This window comes from Puma concolor, chromosome E2 (genome assembly GCF_028749965.1).
Source record: "Puma concolor isolate L17-30 chromosome E2, mPumCon1.1.hap2, whole genome shotgun sequence".
NCBI classification, from domain to species: Eukaryota; Metazoa; Chordata; class Mammalia; order Carnivora; family Felidae; genus Puma; species Puma concolor.
In genome coordinates this window covers 42,692,691-42,713,282 of record NC_141681.1, presented here as the reverse complement: position 1 = coordinate 42,713,282, position 20,592 = coordinate 42,692,691, and the positions used below count along the sequence as shown (strand labels likewise).

General features: G+C 49.8%; 1 protein-coding gene and 1 pseudogene across 2 annotated transcripts in view; one reads left to right on the top strand and one right to left on the bottom strand.

Moving 5' to 3' along the window:
- The window catches only part of RHPN2 (rhophilin Rho GTPase binding protein 2), a 60,572-nt gene that overhangs the window by 38,447 nt on the left and 1,533 nt on the right, over positions 1-20,592 (top strand). The window contains exons 5-14 of the mRNA XM_025914603.2: positions 748-825; positions 1,208-1,332; positions 3,059-3,225; positions 5,535-5,722; positions 6,137-6,293; positions 9,452-9,571; positions 11,235-11,429; positions 14,078-14,154; positions 15,156-15,302; positions 15,618-15,773. Of these exons, the coding sequence (XP_025770388.1) occupies positions 748-825; positions 1,208-1,332; positions 3,059-3,225; positions 5,535-5,722; positions 6,137-6,293; positions 9,452-9,571; positions 11,235-11,429; positions 14,078-14,154; positions 15,156-15,302; positions 15,618-15,773 (1,410 nt within the window). The remainder of the gene's footprint in view (positions 1-747; positions 826-1,207; positions 1,333-3,058; positions 3,226-5,534; positions 5,723-6,136; positions 6,294-9,451; positions 9,572-11,234; positions 11,430-14,077; positions 14,155-15,155; positions 15,303-15,617; positions 15,774-20,592) is intronic.
- LOC112851070 (sorting nexin-3-like) lies at positions 6,965-9,529 on the bottom strand (annotated as a pseudogene). Its single transcript, XR_015244834.1, has 2 exons — positions 9,433-9,529; positions 6,965-7,794 (listed from the first exon to the last, which is right to left on the bottom strand). The product of XR_015244834.1 is annotated as a sorting nexin-3-like (transcript).

Here is a 20,592-nt window from a genome sequence, read left to right as displayed (position 1 = left end):
TCATTTACTTGTTTGTGGTGCCTGTTACTTATTGCCTGTGCCCCCTTGTGAGAACATAAACTCCACGGGGAAAGGTCTTTGTTTTGTTTGCTGATGTAGCCCAGACACTATGGACGGTGCCTGGCACGTAGCGGGTACGCATCAGTGTGAGTTGTGTGACTGAATGAACCCACGGGTCGGTCATCAAACGCTGGACTGTGGACCGGGTTAGGGGGTCTCCTTCGGGTGCTTCATTTGTGGAATGCCCAAAACTGCTCTCCCAAAGGCGCCCATCGTAGACCCCAAGGGTAGCATCCTCATAACAGTGCCTCGCCAGGAGTTTCCTTTGCCAGGAAGCCCCTGTGCTCCGAACATCTGAGCCCTGCAGTATCTGTGACGTTTGCCAGAATTGTTCAACGTGTAGTACTTATGTGGTCACTTAACTGTCCTGCGAAGACATTTTAGTTGTTTGTTTGTTTGTGTTCAGTAGGCACCATGCCCGACGTGGGGCTCAAACTCGTGACCCCAGGATTAAGAGTCGGATGCCCTACCGACTGAGTCAACCAGGCACGCCTGCAAAGACATTTTAAAATAAAAATAATTTCAACTTTCTTTTTTACTGAAGCGACAAAAGGAACTTTAAATATACATGTTGTTATGAATTCTACATGGATTTTTAAAGGGGGGGAGAGCACATTAGACATTCCTGTATACCTATTTATGGTTTCGAATGTCACCTTACAGTGGTTCATCTCCTTTCTCTTGCAGGATTTTATCCTGGAGCATTACAGTGAGGACAGCTACCTCTATGAAGACGAAATAGCAGATCTGATGGACCTGAGACAGGTACAGTTTTGCGTGCAGCAGGGAGGGGAGGATGGCCACTGGAGTCTTCAGAATGTCCTTAAAGTCTTAGAGAATCGCTCCTGGTTGGAGGTGATAGGGAGGTGCTCCGGGAGCCATCTGTTCAACCCGGCACACGAGAAGACCACAGGAGGGGACAGACACGCCCACTGGCACGTCTGGGTCTGGATTCCGGGACTCCTGAGTTCATGCCAGCCCTTTGCCACCACTCCTAGCGCTCACGATAGCAGCACTGGGTCCCGGGCTCCATAGACGTGGTTATGTGCGACATCTTCCAGAAAGGGGGGGGGGGGAGCAAGGGGAGGCAGGCATCGACTGTGTCCTCACCTGCCCCCGCCACCATCCATGGCTCCTCTCCTTTCAGGCCTGCCGGACGCCCAGCCGGGATGAGGCCGGTGTCGAACTGCTGATGAGTTACTTCATCCAGCTGGGATTTGTGGAGAGCCGATTCTTCCCGCCCACCCGACAGATGGGGCTCTTGTTTACGTGGTAGGTGCCCGGGGTCCCTGCTGCTGTCTTCCCCATCAGCACCCCAGGGGCTCCTCTGCAATCACAGCCCCCTCTTTCAAGCGGTCCCATTTATACAGGAGAGCCTGGAGACGTGTAGATAAACCGGTGTTTATTTATGAAGGGGACCCAAGGGGAGGAGGCTCCAACAGACCGTGGCTTCTTGCTTCTCAGAACAAGTGAGCCGAGCAGAAGAGGCATTTTTTCATGCTCATTTTATTGTTGGGGGAACACCGGGGCTCTGAGGTGGAACTAACAAGAAGCAAGATTCTTGTTCCAGATGGGGCAGGGGGTGGGGATCAGGTTTTGTCCCAACGACAAAGGCAGCAAACAGAAATAGATCGGCTCTTAAAACCCTGAGCAGAACATTTGATTCTTCTCGAGAGTTGGTATTTTCGAAGGGTAGTGTCGTTTAACTACTTTGGAGATGCTGTACCTCTTCACTGAGCGTACTTAGCATGGGCGAAAGGGGAGGAAATGCCAAGAGCTACGGGACATGTTCAGAGCCGCATTTCACCACAGCTGGTGATTAGTGATGCTGTCCTTTTGAATGATCAGGCGGATGACTTTTGCTAAAGATGCCCTAGCTGCCTACTCACAGCGAGAAGGCTGAAAGTGTTTCTCCTCCGTGTTGAATTAGGAGGAAGCTCCACATCTATCTCCTGGTTGACATGTGAACTTTAAAACAAATCCCCAGTCTTTTAGACTTGAGGAAGAATTATGAGGGGTCAGTAACGGCTGTGTTACATTTAGGAGAAGACCTGTATTTTTTTAATACACCTTATTTTTTAGAATGGTTTTACGTTCACAGCAAAAGTGAGAGATTTCGGGGAGCCTGGGTGGCTCAGTCCGTTAAGCGTCCGACTTTGGCTCAGGTCATGATCTCGCAGTTTGTGAGTTTGAGCCCCGTGCCGGGCTCTGTGCTGACAGCTCAGAGCCTGGAGCCTGCTTCAGATTCTGTGTCTCCTTCTCTCTCTGCCCCTCCCCTGCTCATTCTCTGTCTCCCTCTGTCTCTCAAAAATAAATAAATGTTAATTTTTTTTTTTAAAAAGAGAATTTCCCGTATACCCTCTGCCCCCCAACACATGCCCGGGCTCTCCCATTACCACCCAAAGTCCGTAGTTTACATTGGGGCTCACTCTTGGTGGGAGGCATTTCATGGGTTTTGATACATGTATAAGGACACGTATCCACGTTGTACTATGATGCAGAGTAGTTTCACCCCCTTACAATTCTCTGTTCCATCTTTTATCCCTCCCCTTCCCCCACAACCCTGCTGATTCTTTCTGTCTCCATTGTTTGCCTTTTCCAGATTGTCAGATAGTTGGACTCGTACAGTATGTAACCCTTTTTCAGATTGGCTTCCTTTCACTTAGAAATACGCATTCAAGTTTCCTGCATGCCTTCTCACGGCTCGATAACTCATTTCTTTTTATTGCTCAGTGATATCCCACTGTATTGTTGTGCCACAGTTTATTTATCCATTCACTTATGCGAGGACATCTTGGTGGAGAAGCCTTTTTCTTGTGTGAGATTGTGGGCACCTGATCTTGTGTGAGATCAGACCCGTTGTCTTGCTTGGAAACGAGTGCTTCATTGCATGTGTGTTTTTGAGTTTCATTCAAGAAATACACTTTGTCCGTTTTCATCCAGAACAGCATTCACTAGCCAAATGATCCGTATTCTCAAAACCGTTTCTTTTAAACAGGTATGACTCCCTCACCGGAGTGCCAGTTAGCCAGCAGAACCTGCTACTGGAGAAAGCCAGCATTCTGTTTAACATCGGAGCCCTCCACACACAGATCGGGACCCGGTGCGATCGACAGACGCAGGCTGGGCTGGAGAGTGCGGTGGACGCCTTTCAGAGAGCAGCAGGTGTGTCTCCGCAAGGGCTACTGGGATACAGTCCTGGCCCCACCAGCTGGCACTGGCCACTGCAGCGGAAGAGGGTCAGTGGGTCTAACCCGGGCCCACGCAGAGCCTCACAGGCCTGCAAGGGCCAGGCGGGTTTCTCGCGCTGGTGTTATCTTCCCAGCGAGGGAACTGCTTAATGGCTCAAACCCTGCCGCCTCAGTCTGGGTTTGGCTCATGCACACAGCGAACGAGTCCCGTGGTTAACAATTAATCTTTTCCAAACAGCTGGCCCCGAGGATGGCAGTGAATGAGTTGTTCTTTTGAACACTGTATTTATTGAAGAAGGGAATACGTTCTCTCAAAATAGTGCAAGTGTAGGCTCTTTTCGGTTTTCTTTTATCAGGCGTGGTTCATCACGGCATTTTACTGTCCGTGCCTTTATCGTGTGCCCATTCTGCAAAGCTTGCCTCCCTGAGATTGCTCCTCTCAGCCCTCTGTCAAGCGACACTTAACGCCAGCCTGTAGCGGGGTGGGGGTCACCAGGCTGGGCGCAGCGGGTGGGCCTGGCTCCTGGGTGTCTGAGGGCCCCGCATTGCTCTTCTCCAGCACGGCCTGTGTCTGGCAGACTTGCCCTGAGAAATGGTGGGTGGGACGGCGACACGGCACAGACCACAGCACGACCCCCTCCACTGGCTTCATGTCAGGGTTCATTCCAAGCTGGCGCTTATCACTGCTTTGGGGCATTACTCCCAGCGGAGAACTTTCCGGGTATCTCACTCTGCAAGCCTTTGCCATTTTGGCTGATCGTGAAACTGCTTCTGTTAAAATGACAGATCCCTTGGGATAAAACGACGCGCTAAGATTCCGTGTGGGAGCGGATTTCTTTCACTGTCAGTCCTTTTCTGGGCTCATTTTCTTTCTGAGGAACCTAAAGCAGGTGTGCTTGGTGACCCATCTCTAAGATTACAGCAGTATAGACGACATTAAGCACAAGAACAGAGTGGGAGCAGACCCAGAAAGGAGCAAATAGCCTGCAGCCATCACCATCGTCCACAGGGCTGCTTATGCTTTGCAACAAAACCAGAGGAACCAGTCAGATGGGATTCATGTCAGGGATTTTATTTCAGCCCGGGGTTGATTGTCAGTGAAGGCTGTGACAGTTAATTTTCCAACCTATAAAAAAGTCAGCTAAGGGCTACAGCGGGAACATTCCCATTGGAGTGGGGGAGTCGATCTTTCCTGAGGTCCTGGGGAAAAGCCCTGAGTTTTGTAATGACCCACGTGTTCCGTGTGAGCGTGTCCGTCCGAGAGCCCTCCCGTCATCCTGCCTGCTTTCTGCTTTCACCTCCATTAAATGCCTGGTCATGTATGGAATTTCTCACAATTGTCCCAGGTGAGACAGGAACAAACAGGGAGAAGGCTGGTTTCCTTGCTTGATGCAGAGGTAAATGTTTTGGAAAAGGATCCGATTTTTTAAATCGTGGTCAAACATACAAGAGAAAAATGACCGTTGGCAGCCAATTTTAAGTGTTCAGTTCATTGGCATTAAGTACATTCACACTGTTGTGCAGCGGTCTGTCGCCAGGACTTTGTCATCTGCCCAAACTGAAACTCTGTCCCCATTAAATACTAACTGTCTATTCCCTTCTGCCCCCAGCCCCTGGCGACCAGCATGCTACTCTCTGTCTCTGAATTTGACTCTTCCAGATACCTCATCTCACGGAATCATACAGTGTTTGTCCTTGTGACGGGTTTATTTCACGTAGCGTAACGTCTTCGTCCATGTTTTAGCATGTGTCGGAATTTCCTTCCTTTTTAAGGCTGAAAACTATTCCATCGTAGGTATACACCACATTTTGTTTGACCGTATGTCGATGGACATTTGGGTTAGTTTCTACCTTTTGGCTGTTATGACTAATGCTTCCATGAATGTGGGTGTCTAAGTATCGGTTTCCATTCCTGCTCTCACTTCTTCAGGGTATGTACCTAGGAGTAGAATTGCTGGATCTTACCATGATTGAGACTCAGATGGTTTTTTTTTTAATGTTTTATTTTCATTTTTGAGAGAGACAGAGACAGAGTGTGAACAGGGGAGGGGCAGAGAGAGGGAGACACAGAATCCGACACAGGCTCCAGGCTCTGAGCTGTCAGCCCAGAGCCCAACGCGGGGCTCGAACTCACAAGCCATGAGATCATGACCTGAGCCGAAGTCGGACACTTAACTGACTGAGCCACCCAGGCGCCCTGAGAATCAGATTTTTTAAGATGCTCCCAAATACCAGGGAGAGTAGTATCCCCAACTAATGTGAAAAAAAATTTCCAATTCACAGGGGTTTTAAATCATCTGAAAGAGACGTTCACTCATACTCCGAGTTATGACATGAGTCCTGCCATGCTCAGTGTGCTGGTCAAAATGATGCTTGCACAAGCCCAGGAAAATGTGTTTGAGAAAATCTGCCTTCCTGGGATCCGGAACGAGTTCTTCATGCTGGTGAAGGTGGCTCAGGAGGCTGCCAAGGTAAGGCGTCCTGGTTCCCGTGCCTGACCCCACTTCTGGGGGTGGGCAGGATGTGCTGGTGTGGGCCCCCTGGAAGCAGCGGGGGAACAAGCCCGCGGCAGCTTGCCCGTGACCTGGGCAGCGTGCCCGCCCTGGCCAGAGCGCTAGCTTGCATTTTCTTGGCAAGTGTGGCGTTTTAGATACGGATCACTGATTCCATCTGCAGCTTAGCCTAAAAACCAGCATAATGACAGTTGCCTGATCTCCCTGTTAACTATGACACCGAAAGAACGAGGCACCCTTGGAGCTGCTCCCAGATTCTGGAGCGGCCTCCAGCAGGGCCGCTCCATAGAAGAAAGGGCTCTTTTTCTGCACCCTGGGTGTGTGAGCACCCCTGTGCCAGGCTCCCCGTTCCCAGCGTTCCTTCTGTTTCAGGTCGGGGAAGTCTATCGGCAGCTGCATGCGGCCATGAGCCAGGCACCGGTGAAGGAGAACATCCCCTACTCCTGGGCCAGCCTGGCCTGTGTGAAGGCCCACCACTACGGAGCCCTGGCCCACTACTTTGTAGCCACACTTCTCATTGATCACCAGTGTAAGGCTTGGGGGCTCTGGGCTTTGGTCTGGGTTGTGCTTCTGGGACATTGTGAGCTGAGCGAGAGCTGCCTGCCTCTCTGGAGCCGCTCACAGCCTGGGGGCCCGTGTGGGATTAGAGGCTGTACGTTCCCGTTGTGGAGGAAGAGGGGTCGTGCGGTTCTGCCTGAGATGGAGCAGACAGCTCCTAGGAGAGGACTTTTCCCCCGGAGGGAAGCCCAGGGTTAACATCAGTGAAACACTCCCCTGGGCACCGCATCCAAGGGGATGCCCCCAAGCTCAGTATTCAAGATGACCTTTGGATGTGATATTTTATTTTATTTTATTTTATTTTTCAGTGCATATCAGAAATGCATTTTTATTTTTACTTGAAAACAACTTAAATTTTTAGACAAATGATTTTAGTCTATAAATTGGATTTTGTTTTTGTACAGAATATAAAGATTTCCCTCACTGATCTTCCATGTGAAGGGTATTACAAGCCTGAAGGGAGATACTTTCCGCACACAAGTGTGGATCTCACACATAGGGGACTGGAAACCAATGGGGTAGTGCTTCTAACCATAAATTAGGACAAGTGACACCACATATTAAAAAGGGGTAAGAGAAATATTCTAGTTAAGCAGATTCAAGAAGCAAACAGGACACAAAAACTGCGCAGATAAGACGAAGTCAGCAACTTTAGTTAGGATTCTGCAGATTATGCTGGGGTAACAGGTTTGTGGGGTTATAGTGTGTACCACATGAAAACAGCAAGAAAGAGCCAGAAAGGCTGGAACAAGGGGTTTTCACTAAAGCAAATTAACTTCTTGTCAACTGCCAAAACCAAACAAAACAAAACTGAGCATATGCATGTTAGTATACTGAAGGCATGTTATGCCCGTTTCCGTGCAGTGTGCTAAAAGTTAGATAGAACTTCTTCGCTGGTGCACACGAATCATTAATAGTCACGGAAAGTTGTTTTGTTTGTGTTTTGTTGCCCCTTCTCACCAAATTTCGGGCATGTCTTGTTTTAGATGGAGTATAGCCTTTATCTATAATTTCGTCCTGTAAAAACATGTGAAGACAACGTTCATTCTGTGCCAGAGGATGACCAGCGAGCTTGTTTATAAACTGCCCCAGCCCCCGCTTCCTTTCTTCAATAAAATTATCATCAAATATTCCATCATCTCCTCTGAAAGGAAGCTGACGCAAAAATGCTTTTCCAGGCAGCAGGGGAACTACAACCTTGCTCTCTCTTTCTAATTCACTTTGCAGCCACTCAAAGTCACTGTATCTTCTAATAGTAGATTCCTTCAGCTTGAAAATAGGCAGATTTGTCTTGACCCTGGTTTCGTAGGTGGTGAAGCGGCCCTGGCCGACCCCCACTGTCTGCGGGTTGCTCACATCGATCTCGAGAAGTTGCTGGGCGGCCTGTAGGCATCATTCAGGTTCTGGGGCTTGGTGATCAGCTGCCCAGTGTCCACCATGGTCTCCGCGATTTCGCTGCTGCAGCTGCCGCCCTGGATGTGATATTTTGAATGAATCAAAACCAGAGCACCTGAGTGGCTCAGTTGGTTAAGTGTCGGACTCTTGATTTTGGCTCAGATCGTGATCTCACGGTTTGTGAGATCGAGCCCCATGTCGGGCTCTGCGCTGACAGCAGGGAGCCTGCTTGGGATCCTCTCCCTCTCTCTCTGCCCCTCCCCTGCTCACAAGGGGGATTCTCTCTCTCTCTCCCGCAACATAAATAAACATTTAAATGAATCAAAACTAATGCAAAAAACATATAACCCGTGGTGATCCAAATTTTCTTTATTTTTTTTTAATGTTTATTTTTGAGAGAGAGACACAGAGTTTGAGTGGGGGAGGGACAGAGAGAGAGAGAGGGAGACACAGAATCTGAAGCAGGGCTCCAGGCTCTGAGCCGTCAGCACTGAGCCTGAAGTGGGGCTCGAACTCACAGACCGTAAGATCATGACCTGAGCTGAAGTCAGACACTTAACTGACTGAGCCACCTAGGTGCCCCAATGGTGATCCATATTTTAAATAGAGACTACAGATCAATAACAATGCTGTGCTGAGCTACACTGGAAACTGGGGCAAAGAGGAATTTTGATGTTTCTTCATCATGCATTTTTTAGCATTAATTTTGATATTTAAAAAATTGCATTAAACTATCATGTGTTCTGATTGATGAGTTTTGGATGCCCTCTTACATTTTTAGCCCAAGCAAGGTGTCTTGCTCTCCTCACCCTAGTCTTGGCTCTGATCTGAGGTCAGATGGGACTTCTGTTGTCATTACTTCCAATCAAAGTAGCCCTCCAAAGTAATGAAAAGGACCACCTCTGGAGCCACACTGCCTGGGTTCCTATCACAACCTACCATTTACTAGCTGTGTGGTCTTAGTTAATTTCCTTAATTTTCTGTGCCTCAGTTTTCTCACCTATAAAATGGGGATATGAAAAAACCTATCTCATAGGGCACTTGTGAAAACCAGGTGCCTGTGTGCAAAGCTAAATAGTCCCTCATATCTAGTGGACGCTCGGGAATTGGTAGCTGCTACTGCCAGTGTTAATATAGAGTCTATTAGACGGGATAAGTCACGTAAACCAATAGAAAGAACAACACTTTGGTAATTGTGGTAGAAACACAAATGAGGCAGCAGTTGGACTCCTTGGTGAGGTCACGGAAGTCTTCTCAGAGGTGGTGACGTTTGAGTTGCCCTTTGAACTCTGAGGAAGACTTTTGCGGCTGAGCCAGGAGGAAAAGGACAGCCAGAGCAAGAACACTAGCTGAGCTGTGGAAGGGAGGCCGGAAGTGTTGAGGTGGTGAGGCTAGAGAGGGGACACGTGCCAGGGAGGGTGCAGGCGTGGAGGCCACCAGAGGTCTGAGGCAGGGCTACGCTAGAAGGTTCTGTGAGGTAGGGGAGTTGGAGGAGTTGGGGGCCCAGAGCCAAACCATGAGCCCCCAGAGTGTGCCTGGCCCCGGGTACGCAAAGTAGCCAAGGGTGTGTCCAGGGGCAGAAAGACCTATCGTCCCAAGGGCCTTGTAAAACTGGAGAAGGAAGACTGGAGACGTGGTTGAGAGAGATCTCCCTAAGGGGTCTTTGGCACCGTCTCCAGAGTCTGTGGCCGCGTCTGTGTCAAGAAGGGATTTACCCTGTGGCTTCCATTGCAGTGAAGCCTGGCGCAGATGAGGACCATCAGGAGAAGTGCCTGTCCCAGCTCTATGACCACATGCCAGAGGGACTGACGCCCTTGGCCACACTGAAGAACGGTCACCAGCGCCGACTGCTGGGTACGTGTCGCCTGTCCTGCTCACAGGGCCCCAGACAGGTCCCCGGGGGAGGGCTCAGAGAGCAGGGCATCCTGAGTCGTCATGGCCGCTGTGGATCAGTTATCATGAGGCACATTCTGAAGACTCAACAGGCTTCTGGAACCGTGTTCTCGCAGGTTCTGTGAGGGCCCGGGCCAGAGCTTTGACCATCTTCCAGAGCCCTAGAGGTCCAGGGCTGGCCCTGGGTCATCCAAATGTAGAAGGACGTGTCTGTTAACTTTCTTCTGTCACACCTAAGAACTGGTGATGAATCGTCCTAGTTTGGTCCCTGCCAAGTCTCAGAGTGAAGATCTCTTTTCACGTGTGAAGCTGAATTCCTCTCCTACCCAGACCTGCCCTCGTCTCATCTCCTCGATGGCAACTCCAGCCTTCTAAGTGCACAGGCCAGAAACCTGGGGCTCACCTTCTGCCTCCAGTTTTCTTTCTCATCCCACATTTGATTGGCAGATCCTGTTGACTCTCCCTAGAAAACACGTCCCAGATCTGACCACTTCTTAGCTACCACCCTGGTCCAAGCCACACGTGTGATGTGCTTACTTAACAGACATCGACTCCCTTCAGCCTCACACAACCCTGTGACGTAGGTATGGTCCACTTCACAGTTGAGGAAATAGAGACCCAAAGGGCTCATAACTGGTCCCCCTGCTTTCCCTTTGCTCCTTCATAGTCAGTTCACATGAGGCCTCTGTTCATACCCTAATGGGCTCCCATCTCACCCAGAGTAGGGGCAGAAGCCTTCACCCTGCACTGGTAAGGCTGGACGTGGTCTGACCCCTGCTGTCTCTGGCCTCATAGTTCCTCCCTTTTGCTCTGGCCCTCTGCCTCCAGCCATACCCTCAAGCTCCTTGTTACCCTTGAACACGTAATAGGCTTAGTCTTGCCCCAGGGCCTTTGCACTTGCTGTTCCTGCTTTCAGGAGTGCTTTCCTGTGATCTCCTCTGGCTGCTCCCTTGCCTCCTTCGGGGCTCTACTCAGAAGTCACCTTCGGGGCGCCTGGGTGGCTCAGTCAGTTAAGCGACTGATTTCAGCTCAGGTCATGATCTCACGGTTCGTGGGTTCGAGCCCCACGTCGGGCTCTGTGCTGACAGCTCAGAGCCTGGAGCCTGCTTCAGATTCTGTGTCTCCCTCTCTCTCTGCCCCTCCCCCACTCACACTCTGTTTCTGTCTCTCAAAAATAAATAAACATTCAAAAGTAAAACTAAAAAAGGTACCTTCAGAAAGGCCTTCCCAGATCACCCATCAGAGAAGAGCAACTCTTTGTTCCCGGTCTTCTTTTGCTGTATCTGCTACCTGCCCTGCTTCATTTTTCTCCATAACCTCATTGCCACACGGTCCTCTGCCTGTTTCTTTGCTCCTTAGTGATCTCTCTTCAACCACTAGCGCATAAACTCCATGACGACAGAGGCTAGTTTTTGTCTGCTGCTTTATCTCTACCGCCTAGAACACGTGGTAACTATTTGCTCAATGGATGTTTTATAGACCTGAGTGAGCCGTCCAGGCAGATCCTTCAGAAAAGAGAAGGTCCGCCTTTCTGGGCTGGTCCTGGGGCACTTTGGCTCTCCCTGACACATTCACACTGCACTTTGGGACGCTGATGTCACGGGGGGTGCTTTTCTGTTGGCAGGCAAGTCCCACCTGCGCAGAGCCATTGCCCACCACGAGGAGTCTGTGAGGGAGGCCAGCTTGTGCAAGAAACTACGCCACATTGACGTGCTCCAGGAGGTGCTGTCCGCAGCGCACCAGCGCTCCCGGCTCAAGTACGCTCAGCACCAAGAGGACGATGAGCTGCTGAACTTGATGGATGCCCCTGACATTATCTGTGAGTGGCCCGGGAGCCCATTTCTCTGGGGGCATGGCCTGTGTCTGTTCATCCTGGAAGGCTGGGGCAGACCCTGCTGTGTACTGGGTACTGCTCTCACCCTGGAGTTATCTGCTGCTCACACAGCGCGGAGCCTTCTTTATGGTCGTTGTAGCATGTGACTCCTTTCTGCCCCTCAACGTGCCCCCTTGGTGTCCGGGCACCCTGCTGCCTGGCTTGTCTTCATCTCCTTCACGACCCCCTTGGCTGACTGTTCTTGCCCAATCCCACCCACCCCTCAGGCATTCTTGAGAGTCTGCTCTCGCTGCTTTGCCTCATCCAGATGCCTTTCCTTAAAGTCGCACAAACTCCCCGGGTTTCCAGCCGTCCCCTGTGGTCAGGAGACCTCGGAAACTACCTTCGTCTTGGTGTTTTTGCTACACCCCACGCCCCACAGGCCCTCTGCCTTCTGGGAGTGCCCTTTGCTGTGTCTTCTACCTCCGGCTCCATGGTTTTAAAGCCAAAGGCTTCCGTATTCCCTTTCCTTTTTTTTTTTAATTTTTTTTTTTTTTTCAACGTTTATTTATTTTTGGGACAGAGAGAGACAGAGCATGAACGGGGGAGGGTCAGAGAGAGAGGGAGACACAGAATCAGAAACAGGCTCCAGGCTCTGAGCCATCAGCCCAGAGCCCGACGCGGGGCTCGAACTCACGGACCGCGAGATCGTGACCTGGCTGAAGTCGGACGCTTAACCGACTGCGCCACCCAGGCGCCCCCCGTATTCCCTTTCCTATGCTTGCTCTTTCCTGGTCTCTACATCCTTTAGCCACGCCAACATTTTCTGTCATTCTTTTTGTAGGACAACAAATCACTCTTATTATGAAATGAGAAGTAAATATAGTGGAATCAGGGGACATGGGGAAAATTTTTACCTTGACAGTGAAAATGCTTCAAAACCTAGTTTATCGTGTGCGTGGGTGTGTGTGGTAAGAACACTGAAGATCTGTCCTCCCAGCAAATTTCAAGTATACAGTATAGTGCTAGCTCTAGTCCCCCCGCTGTGTGTTAGATCTCTAAAACCTCCTCATCTCGCGGGACGGGACGTTTGTTCACTCGGACCAACATTACCTCACTCCCCACCTCACCCCCACTGTCACCCACTGTTCTCTCTCTGCTTCTGTTGAGTTCAAGTGAGATCACACACCGCCAACACTTTCTGAGCATTTCCAAGGGATTCATTACCATCCTAGGCTCAGGAGGATGGAGGTGTTTTGGACAGTCGTTGCTGCCCTTGGGCGGGGGAGGAGAGGGGGTTATTGTCAGTTCTGCCCCAGGAGGCGGGGGTTGGGAGGCCCCTCTGAGAGGTGACTTGACGGTGAAGGGATGACAGGGTCTTTCGAGGAGTTGGGGGGAGGTGGCCCAATCGAGAGAACCTCCTTTGTCCATACTTCCTTCCACCCCACTTCCTATACCTGTGTCCCTAGTCTGTTAAAGTTCCACCCCAATTTCCGGGGACCACTTCCTGAGAGACGGAGCCCTGCGCAAGCTGGAGCCCGGGCTTGTCTGTGGTAACGCTGGCTGGTACCTGCTGAGCACTTGAGGTCTGCCAGGCACAACAGTGAGCACCCTATATATACGGAATCTCATTCAACTCTTCCTCCAACTCTTTAGAGAGGCACTGGTATTGCCCTCATCTTAAAGATGAGGCAGTAAAGGCTTAGGGAAATCAAAGTCTTTGCCCCGGGTGACCAGGCTGGCAGGTGGAAGCAGGCATGCTGCCCTGTGATTCTCCTTCATGGACACTGGCTCCCTCCTTGGCCCCCGTGTCCACACAGTGTACTGCGTGGCCAGGAAGTAGAGACATCACCTCCACGGAGGGAGTGGGGGAGCGCGGCTCCTCGGGAGGCCGCCCAAGGCTGGTGGTGCCACTCTGGGAGTAGATGAGCACCCCGTCCGAGCCCGACACTGAGTCAGGCACTTTGTAAGAAGCCACAGGGCCATCTTGTGAATAGAGGGGTGTGTTCTGTCTCGGCAGGGCCAGGCTTCTTCCCCAGGTTTTCTTTGTATACTGCTCTTCATGTATTCTTGGCCTGCTCTGGGATCCTTTGTCAGGAACTGCCTAGCCTCATGGTAAGAGTTGGCGTGAGCGTCCCATGAATATGACGGTGGAGATTTAAGCTATCAGTGGACGCAACCGGGCAAACCGACGTCCCCCTGAAATCCTCATATCCCACATTAATGATGAAAGGAGGAAGCTCATCTCACCCGGGACTCTGTGCTGGGTCCTTCCTTCCATAACAGCCACCCCTGAAATGTAGACTACTTCTCGGTCGGGTTTCCCGAGTGCCAAAGGAAGTCCGCTAGAATATAAACACACTCCTCGAAGGTAGGGGATGTGTCTTGATTGTCACTGGTCTGTCCCAGCCCCAGAGTGAGGTATGGCTCACAGTAGGTGCCCGGATGGAAGGTGCAGCTGACACTGGGCCAGGGGGTTGACAGACAGTCAGTCCCTCTTCTGTACCACTTGTCTAGACCAAGAGGAAGGCCAGGTGACTAGGAGAAAGGTTTGCTCCCTCTTCCCTTCAGAGAGAAGACTTAGACCTGAGTTTTCAAGGATAACTTTCAATTATAGAAACATTTACGCTTTCACTTCTAATGTTCTTTTCCAGCTAAGACTGAGCAAGAGGTTGAAATTATATTGCCACAGTTCTCCAAGGTGACAGCAACAGACTTCTTCCAAAAGCTGGTATGTTGAATGCTTATTCCGTGATGACTCAAGGGAACAGCTCATATAGGCTGCAAGTATATAAAAGGCTATTTTTAGGTAACTATACTTTTTTTAATTGGAGACTTTATATAGTTTTTGTTAAGATGACTTTAAAAAAAAATTTTTTTTTAAATGTTTATTTTTGAGAGAGAGAGACAGAGACAGAGACAGAGTGCCAGCAGGGGAGGGACAGAGAGAGAGGGAGACACAGAATCCGAAGCAGGCACAGAGCCTGATGCAGGGCTCAAACTCATAAGCCTCAAGATCATGACCTGAGCCTAAGTCAAACAGTTAACCAGCTGCCCATGTGCCCATAAGATGACTTTTTAAAGAACATTTTCTTTAGGGGTGCCTGGGTGGCTCAGTTGGTTAAGCATCCGACTTTGGCTCAGGTCATGATCTCGTGGTCCGTGAGTTCAAGCCCTGCGTCAGGCTCTGTGCTGACAGCTCACAGCCTGGAACGTGTTTCAGATTCTGTGTCTCCTTCTCTCTCTGACCCTCCCCCATTCATGCTGTGTCTCTTTCTGTCTCAAAAATAAATAAATGCTAAAAAAAAATTTTAAAGAACATTTTCTTTAAAATATATTGGATCTTTTAGAGAAAATGGCAGTAGGATGTTCCTATGTGACTGCTGTAGCATGTATTATCCCAGATGCTGTCATTAGTCTCTGAGCAAGGCCAGGTGACATCTGCAAGGACAACAAGGTGACATTTCCTGTAGCTTCCATTTTTTTAAATGAAAGAGAGAGAGTGTGAGCAAACGGGGAGGGACAGAGAGAGGGAGAGAGAAAATCCCAAGTAGGCTCCGTGCGCTCAGCCCAGAGCCTGACATGGGGCTCGAACTCACAAACCGTGAGATCATGGCCTGAGCGGAAATCGAGAGTCGGACGCTTAACCAACTGAGCCAGCCAGGAGCCCCTCAGCTTTCAAGTGCTTGATTCAGCCTTCGGATCCTGCACCTAACGAATGCTGTTCCGCAGGGCCCCCTGTCGGTGTTTTCGGCGAACAAGAAATGGACACCTCCTCGCAGCATTCACTTCACTGCAGAAGAAGGGGATTTGGGGTTCACCTTGAGAGGAAACTCCCCAGTTCAAGTCCACTTCCTGGACCCTTACTGCTCTGCTGCGGTAAGTGTGTGCCACCGTAGATGGGGAGCAAAACTTACTGGTATCTTTGCAAGCAGTCAAACAGGTCAAACAGAAAGAAAGCTGCCGAAACAAATATATCTGGGTGTATGAATGAATTTAGGGTTCCTCTCTGTAAAAAGACGGACCGTGTGAAAGGCCTCTCATGGGTCTTACTCGCCCAGAGAGCAACGGATTCATGCATGCGGTCTTGAAGCAGACTTATGCAAATACCTGTTTTGTTAATGCACTTGGGAACCGATCCAGGGGTTGGAATGAACAGAACACTGACCTTCATTTAAATCCTGCTGTGTGTAGCTGGCAGGAGCCAAGGAAGGGGATTATATTGTGTCCATTCGAGACGTGGATTGCAAGTGGCTGACGGTGAGCGAGGTCATGAAACTGTTGAAGGGCAAGGGCAAGGACGACGTGGAGATGAAGGTCGTGAGCCTCCTGGACTCTACCTCGTCCATGGTGAGTGCTCACACCCCGACAGGAAACAGCGGCGCAGAGTGGGGTTGGTGTGAGTCCAGCCCCACTGTGCCAGCAGACCCTCCACCACCTGCCCCAGACACCCTGGGCCAGAGATCACTGGAAAACTAAAAAATGCTGTACATAAAAGAACCACTTATTTTTCTGATTAAGTTATTTGTTACAAAAGTCATATGTACTTATGGTAAAAAAAAAAAAAATACTCAAATGCTACAGAAGGGCACGAGACGATGTGTGGAAGTCCCTCCCCTCAGAGGCAGTGCTGGCTGTTCCCCGTGAGATCTTGGGAAGTGTTTGATGCCTGTGCAGCCTTCGTGCTCCCTCAGCAGGAGGAACCGTGTACATTCTCTTCCACACTTGGTCACATTTAATTATGGGCCTTTGGCTCTTCCCTCTATGACAGGGTTCGTTCTTCAGGTGTTGGCAGGGCATCCTGTGTGTAGGCCCTTCCTAGGTGTTGGAGCTCCAGCTAAACCAGGCTGATGAGGTCCCTGCCCCCAGTATGCTGGCCCTAAATAAGCAAATAAGTGGTTGTGGTTTTTGACAAGTGTGGTACAGAAAATGAACTGTGTATCGCGACAGAACGATTGGAGGCGGGGAGAGGCTCCTCTAGGCAGGGCTTGCACAGAGACGTGAGTGACAGGGATGAGCCAGCCATTTGAGGAGGCGCGAGAGGAGCATTCTGGGCAGGGGGATCGACAGGTGCAGAGTCCCTGTAGCAGGAAGAGGCTTCTGCTAGAGGAACAGAAAGAAGGCCTCTCAGCTGGAACGTGGTAACAAGGGAGGGAGTGGCAGGAAATGAGATGGGAGGGAGGCAGGGCCCCACTGGCAGTGGTGGGAGTTTGGAAGCCAGTGAGCCTCTCAAGAAAGGGAGTGATGTGTATTTGAGAAGGACATCTGGTTGCCTGGAGGGTGGCTGCAGCGGAAGCTGGCTGTAGCACGTGTGCGGGCCAGCGACGTGAGCACCTTACACTAGGGTGGGTGACGACAGAGGTGGAGGGAGGTGCGTGCCCCTGAGATGTATCTTTGCAGGTAGAGCTGACAGGGGTTTGTAGATGATCTGTGTAGAAAGCGTCGTGGAAAGGAAAATGACCGCTCAGTTTGGGGCTTGAACAAAGGCGCCATTTTTTCGTAGTGACGGGGAACGGGGGCCAGGGGCGAGGGAGGTAGAGAAGAGAGAAAACAGAGATGTACCTTGAATGTTTCACATGTCAAATGTAGATGTGAAGTAGGCGGCTGGATGTTCAAATCTTCAGTGCAAGGGAGAAAAGTCAGACCTAGAAATATCTGAGAATCACCAACATAGAGATGATATTTAAAGCCGTTCAGAGACTAAATGGAATTGCCCACGAGGGTCTGAGGGTCAAGGACTAATCCACGAGACACCGCAGGCATCTGGAGGTCAGTTAGAAGAGAAGTGGGAGCAAAGGAAGTTGTGAGGGAGCATTCGGAGAGATAGGATAAAGAAGTTTCTGGAATCAAGGAGAGAACGGTTGGTTGTGTAGGATACAGTTAAGAGGTGGAGAGGGAGGGAGGCGGAGCTGTGTCTATTATTATTTGGCAGCAGGACAAAAGGACACTTTTCATGGAGAGATGGCAACAGAACTCTGATTAGAGAGGGCTGGAGAGTGAATGGATCCTGTGATTCCTTTGATAAGAAACGTCCAGAACAGGCTAATCCACAGAAACACAATGTAGACTAGCGGTTGCCAGGGGTTGGGTGTCAGGGAATGGGGAATAACTACTGATGGGTACAGGGTTGCTTTCTGGAGGGCGAGGACATGTTCTGAAATCCCACGGTGGTTCCACAACCCTGAATATGCTCAAAACCACAGAATGGTGTTAAAGTGGTGAATTTTATGGTACGTGAATTATGTCTCCATTTAAAAATGATGGGGCGCCTGGGTGGCTGTCGGTTAAGCGTCCGACTTCAGCTCAGGTCACGATCTCACGGTCCATGAGTTCGAGCCCCGTGTCGGGCTCTGTGCTGACTGCTCAGAGCCTGCAGCCTGTTTCAGATTCTGTGTCTCCCTCTCTCTCTGACCCTCCCCCGTTCATGCTCTGTCTCTCTCTCTCTCTCTCTCAAAAATAAATAAACGTTAAAAAAAAAATTAAAAAAAATAAAATAAAAATGAAAGAAGATGAGGTCGAGGGACTCAGTGAGCATCTTGGAGAAGGGATCATGAGAAATGGAGTTTTTAGGGGCAGATCCATAGAATTGCAGGACAAGGGATCAGGGTCCCAACCAGAAACAAAAGAAGTTTGTCCAAAAGAAGGATAAATAAAAGAGCTGGGCTCAGGGCCAGAGATGTCGTGATGGTGGTGGGGAGTTGCACAGCACAAGACGTAGCTGTACAAGGAGAAGGGCTTATCTTTCCATCCTATAACTTTGAACCAGGCCCATGAAAGTGCTGAGGTCGGAGTAGAAAAGCAAGGATTCGAGACTCAGACGTGCTGGAATGGACTTCTGGCTTTCCTGCCAGTGGAATGACTGACCTTAGGCCTCAGGGAATGGTTCTGAGCTGCAGGAAAATGGGGTGGGGGTGGGGGGCAGTGCCAGCATGGGATGCATTTCCATTCACAATAGGTGTTTAATAACCGTGATAGAGTTATTCTTTTCACCCGCAAGGCCTTAGACAATAGCAACTGAGTGCTGTTTTTAATTGCTTTTGTTTCAAACACAACCAGATAATGAGAACAATAAAGTCCATGCCCTGGTTGGACTGGTGACCTGCTCCCCCACTCTCTGAATTGTGGGGACCCCCAGCACTCCTCCGTGGAGCGTTATTTGGAATACTACTGATGTAGCAGAGACCCCAGCCCTGGAATCAGGCTCTGTCTGCTACTAACCAGCTGTGTGGCCTTCGGCAGGTTACTACCCTCCTTGGGACTGTTTCCTCATTGGTATAAAGTGGGACGGGTGCAGTGGTTTCAGACTGGGCTCCGTTAATGCTGTGAGTCAGGGGGGTGCCCCAGGAATATTTGGGATGGGCAGTGGGGAGCATGCTGCTGGAGGCCAAGACAAAAAGGGAATGGCAGAAAGGGGGCAGACATTGGGGTGCAATCTGGGAGGGGGACATAGGAAAAAGGGAAGCTTTTCAAAGGCGGTGGTGGTGTAGGTGTATATAGATAACACAGCAAGCCTGTGTGCCAGGAGGCAGGAGTGCAGGAAGGCAGGCACACCCAGAGGGCGGGGGAGATCCAGGCGCACAGGACTGGTCTTCAGGGGCAGATGCTATTAAGGTAACGCAGTATCAGGAGGACGTGTGTGGGGCGTCAGGAGACCTCCAGAAGGAATGAAGTTGCTAGGATAATGTAGGAGTGCCAGGGATTGAGGTGCCCAGTAGGGGTTTGGGGACAGGGTTAGAACGCCAAGGGAAGCCAGCTGGCTTGGTGGCTGTTCCCCAGTAACGTGCAGCCATTTGAGTGCAGGCCTGGGGGGAGGCAGAGGGTAGAGTTTCACTAGACTTGGCATTTGTTGGTTGAACTATGGCAGAGGATAGAGGGAATCTGTAAGGCAGTGGTTGTAAAGATGGAAAATGGACTCTAAGCAGGTTAAAGTTGAAAAATGTTTGCAGGCATCACATCTACATCCAGGACGGTTTGTTATTGGTTTTCATTAAAAACAGTGTGTAGTGTGTATGTCTTGTAGAGTATGGAGGGATTAAATGGCAGTTTTATAGATAAGAGGCATCTTCATCCAAAGAAGCCAGACTCCAGAGTGAATACCCTTCTTTATCGTCCCATCTCTCAAATCCCGATTTCTATTATGAACAGCATACCCCACCACTTTAGATATGTTGTATGTAGATTTAAAGGCCTGATCCCAGGGCCTGGAACATAGTAGATGTTCAGTAAACACTTGAACTTAGCAACCTCAATGTCAGGCAGACCTTCGAAGCAGGTGATAACCCGCATGGAAGGTTACAGAAAACAAGGATCTTCAGATGTCTTAAGTGAGCCCTGCGCAATCTTTTAAAAGTTAATAGTAGTGCTTCTGGGTACAGAGTTTCAACTGGGGAAGATGAAAGGGTTCTGGAGACGGTTGGTGGGGATGGCTGAACGACCGTGTGAATGTGCTCCGTGCCACCAAACTGTACCCTTTAATGTGGTTAAAATGGTCAGTTTTCTGTTATGTATATTTATTTCATCAGTTTAAAAGATAGGGGGAAAAGTTAATTAGCATCTTCACCATGGATTCTAGATGGTCAAGAGAACGGAGTTGATTTACACTGACTAGCATGGACTGAAGTCCAGTGTTCATTAGGTGAAGAAAGCAAGAGGCAGACCGGTGGGTCATGTATTCCTTTTAAGGAAGGACAATGGTCACTAGTATGTGCACACAATACCTGTATATGAACATTATCTCTAAAAGAATAACAGAAATAGTGGTTACTTCAGGGGAGAGGCCTGGAAGCCAAGGTAGAAGGGATACCTTCTGTTCGGTATATACATTTTCATATTGTTGGCCATGAGCATGTATTACTTTTACAAGTAGAGTAAGAACCTTAAAAAGTGAGTACTGGTCCCTCGCCTAAATTACTACTAGTGAGTCTATTCCTTAAAAATTGTCCTTGTTTTGGGGTACCTGGGTGGCTCAGTCGGTTGAGCGTCCGACTTCAGCTCAGGTCATGATCGCACAGTTTTTGTATTCAAGCCCCACGTCGGGCTCGGTGCTGACAGCTCAGAACCTGGAGCCTGCTTCGGATTCTGTGCCTCCTCTCTCTTTGCCCCTGCCCCACTCACGCTCTGTCTCTCTCCATCTCTCAAAAATGAATAAATGTTAAAAAAATAAAAATAA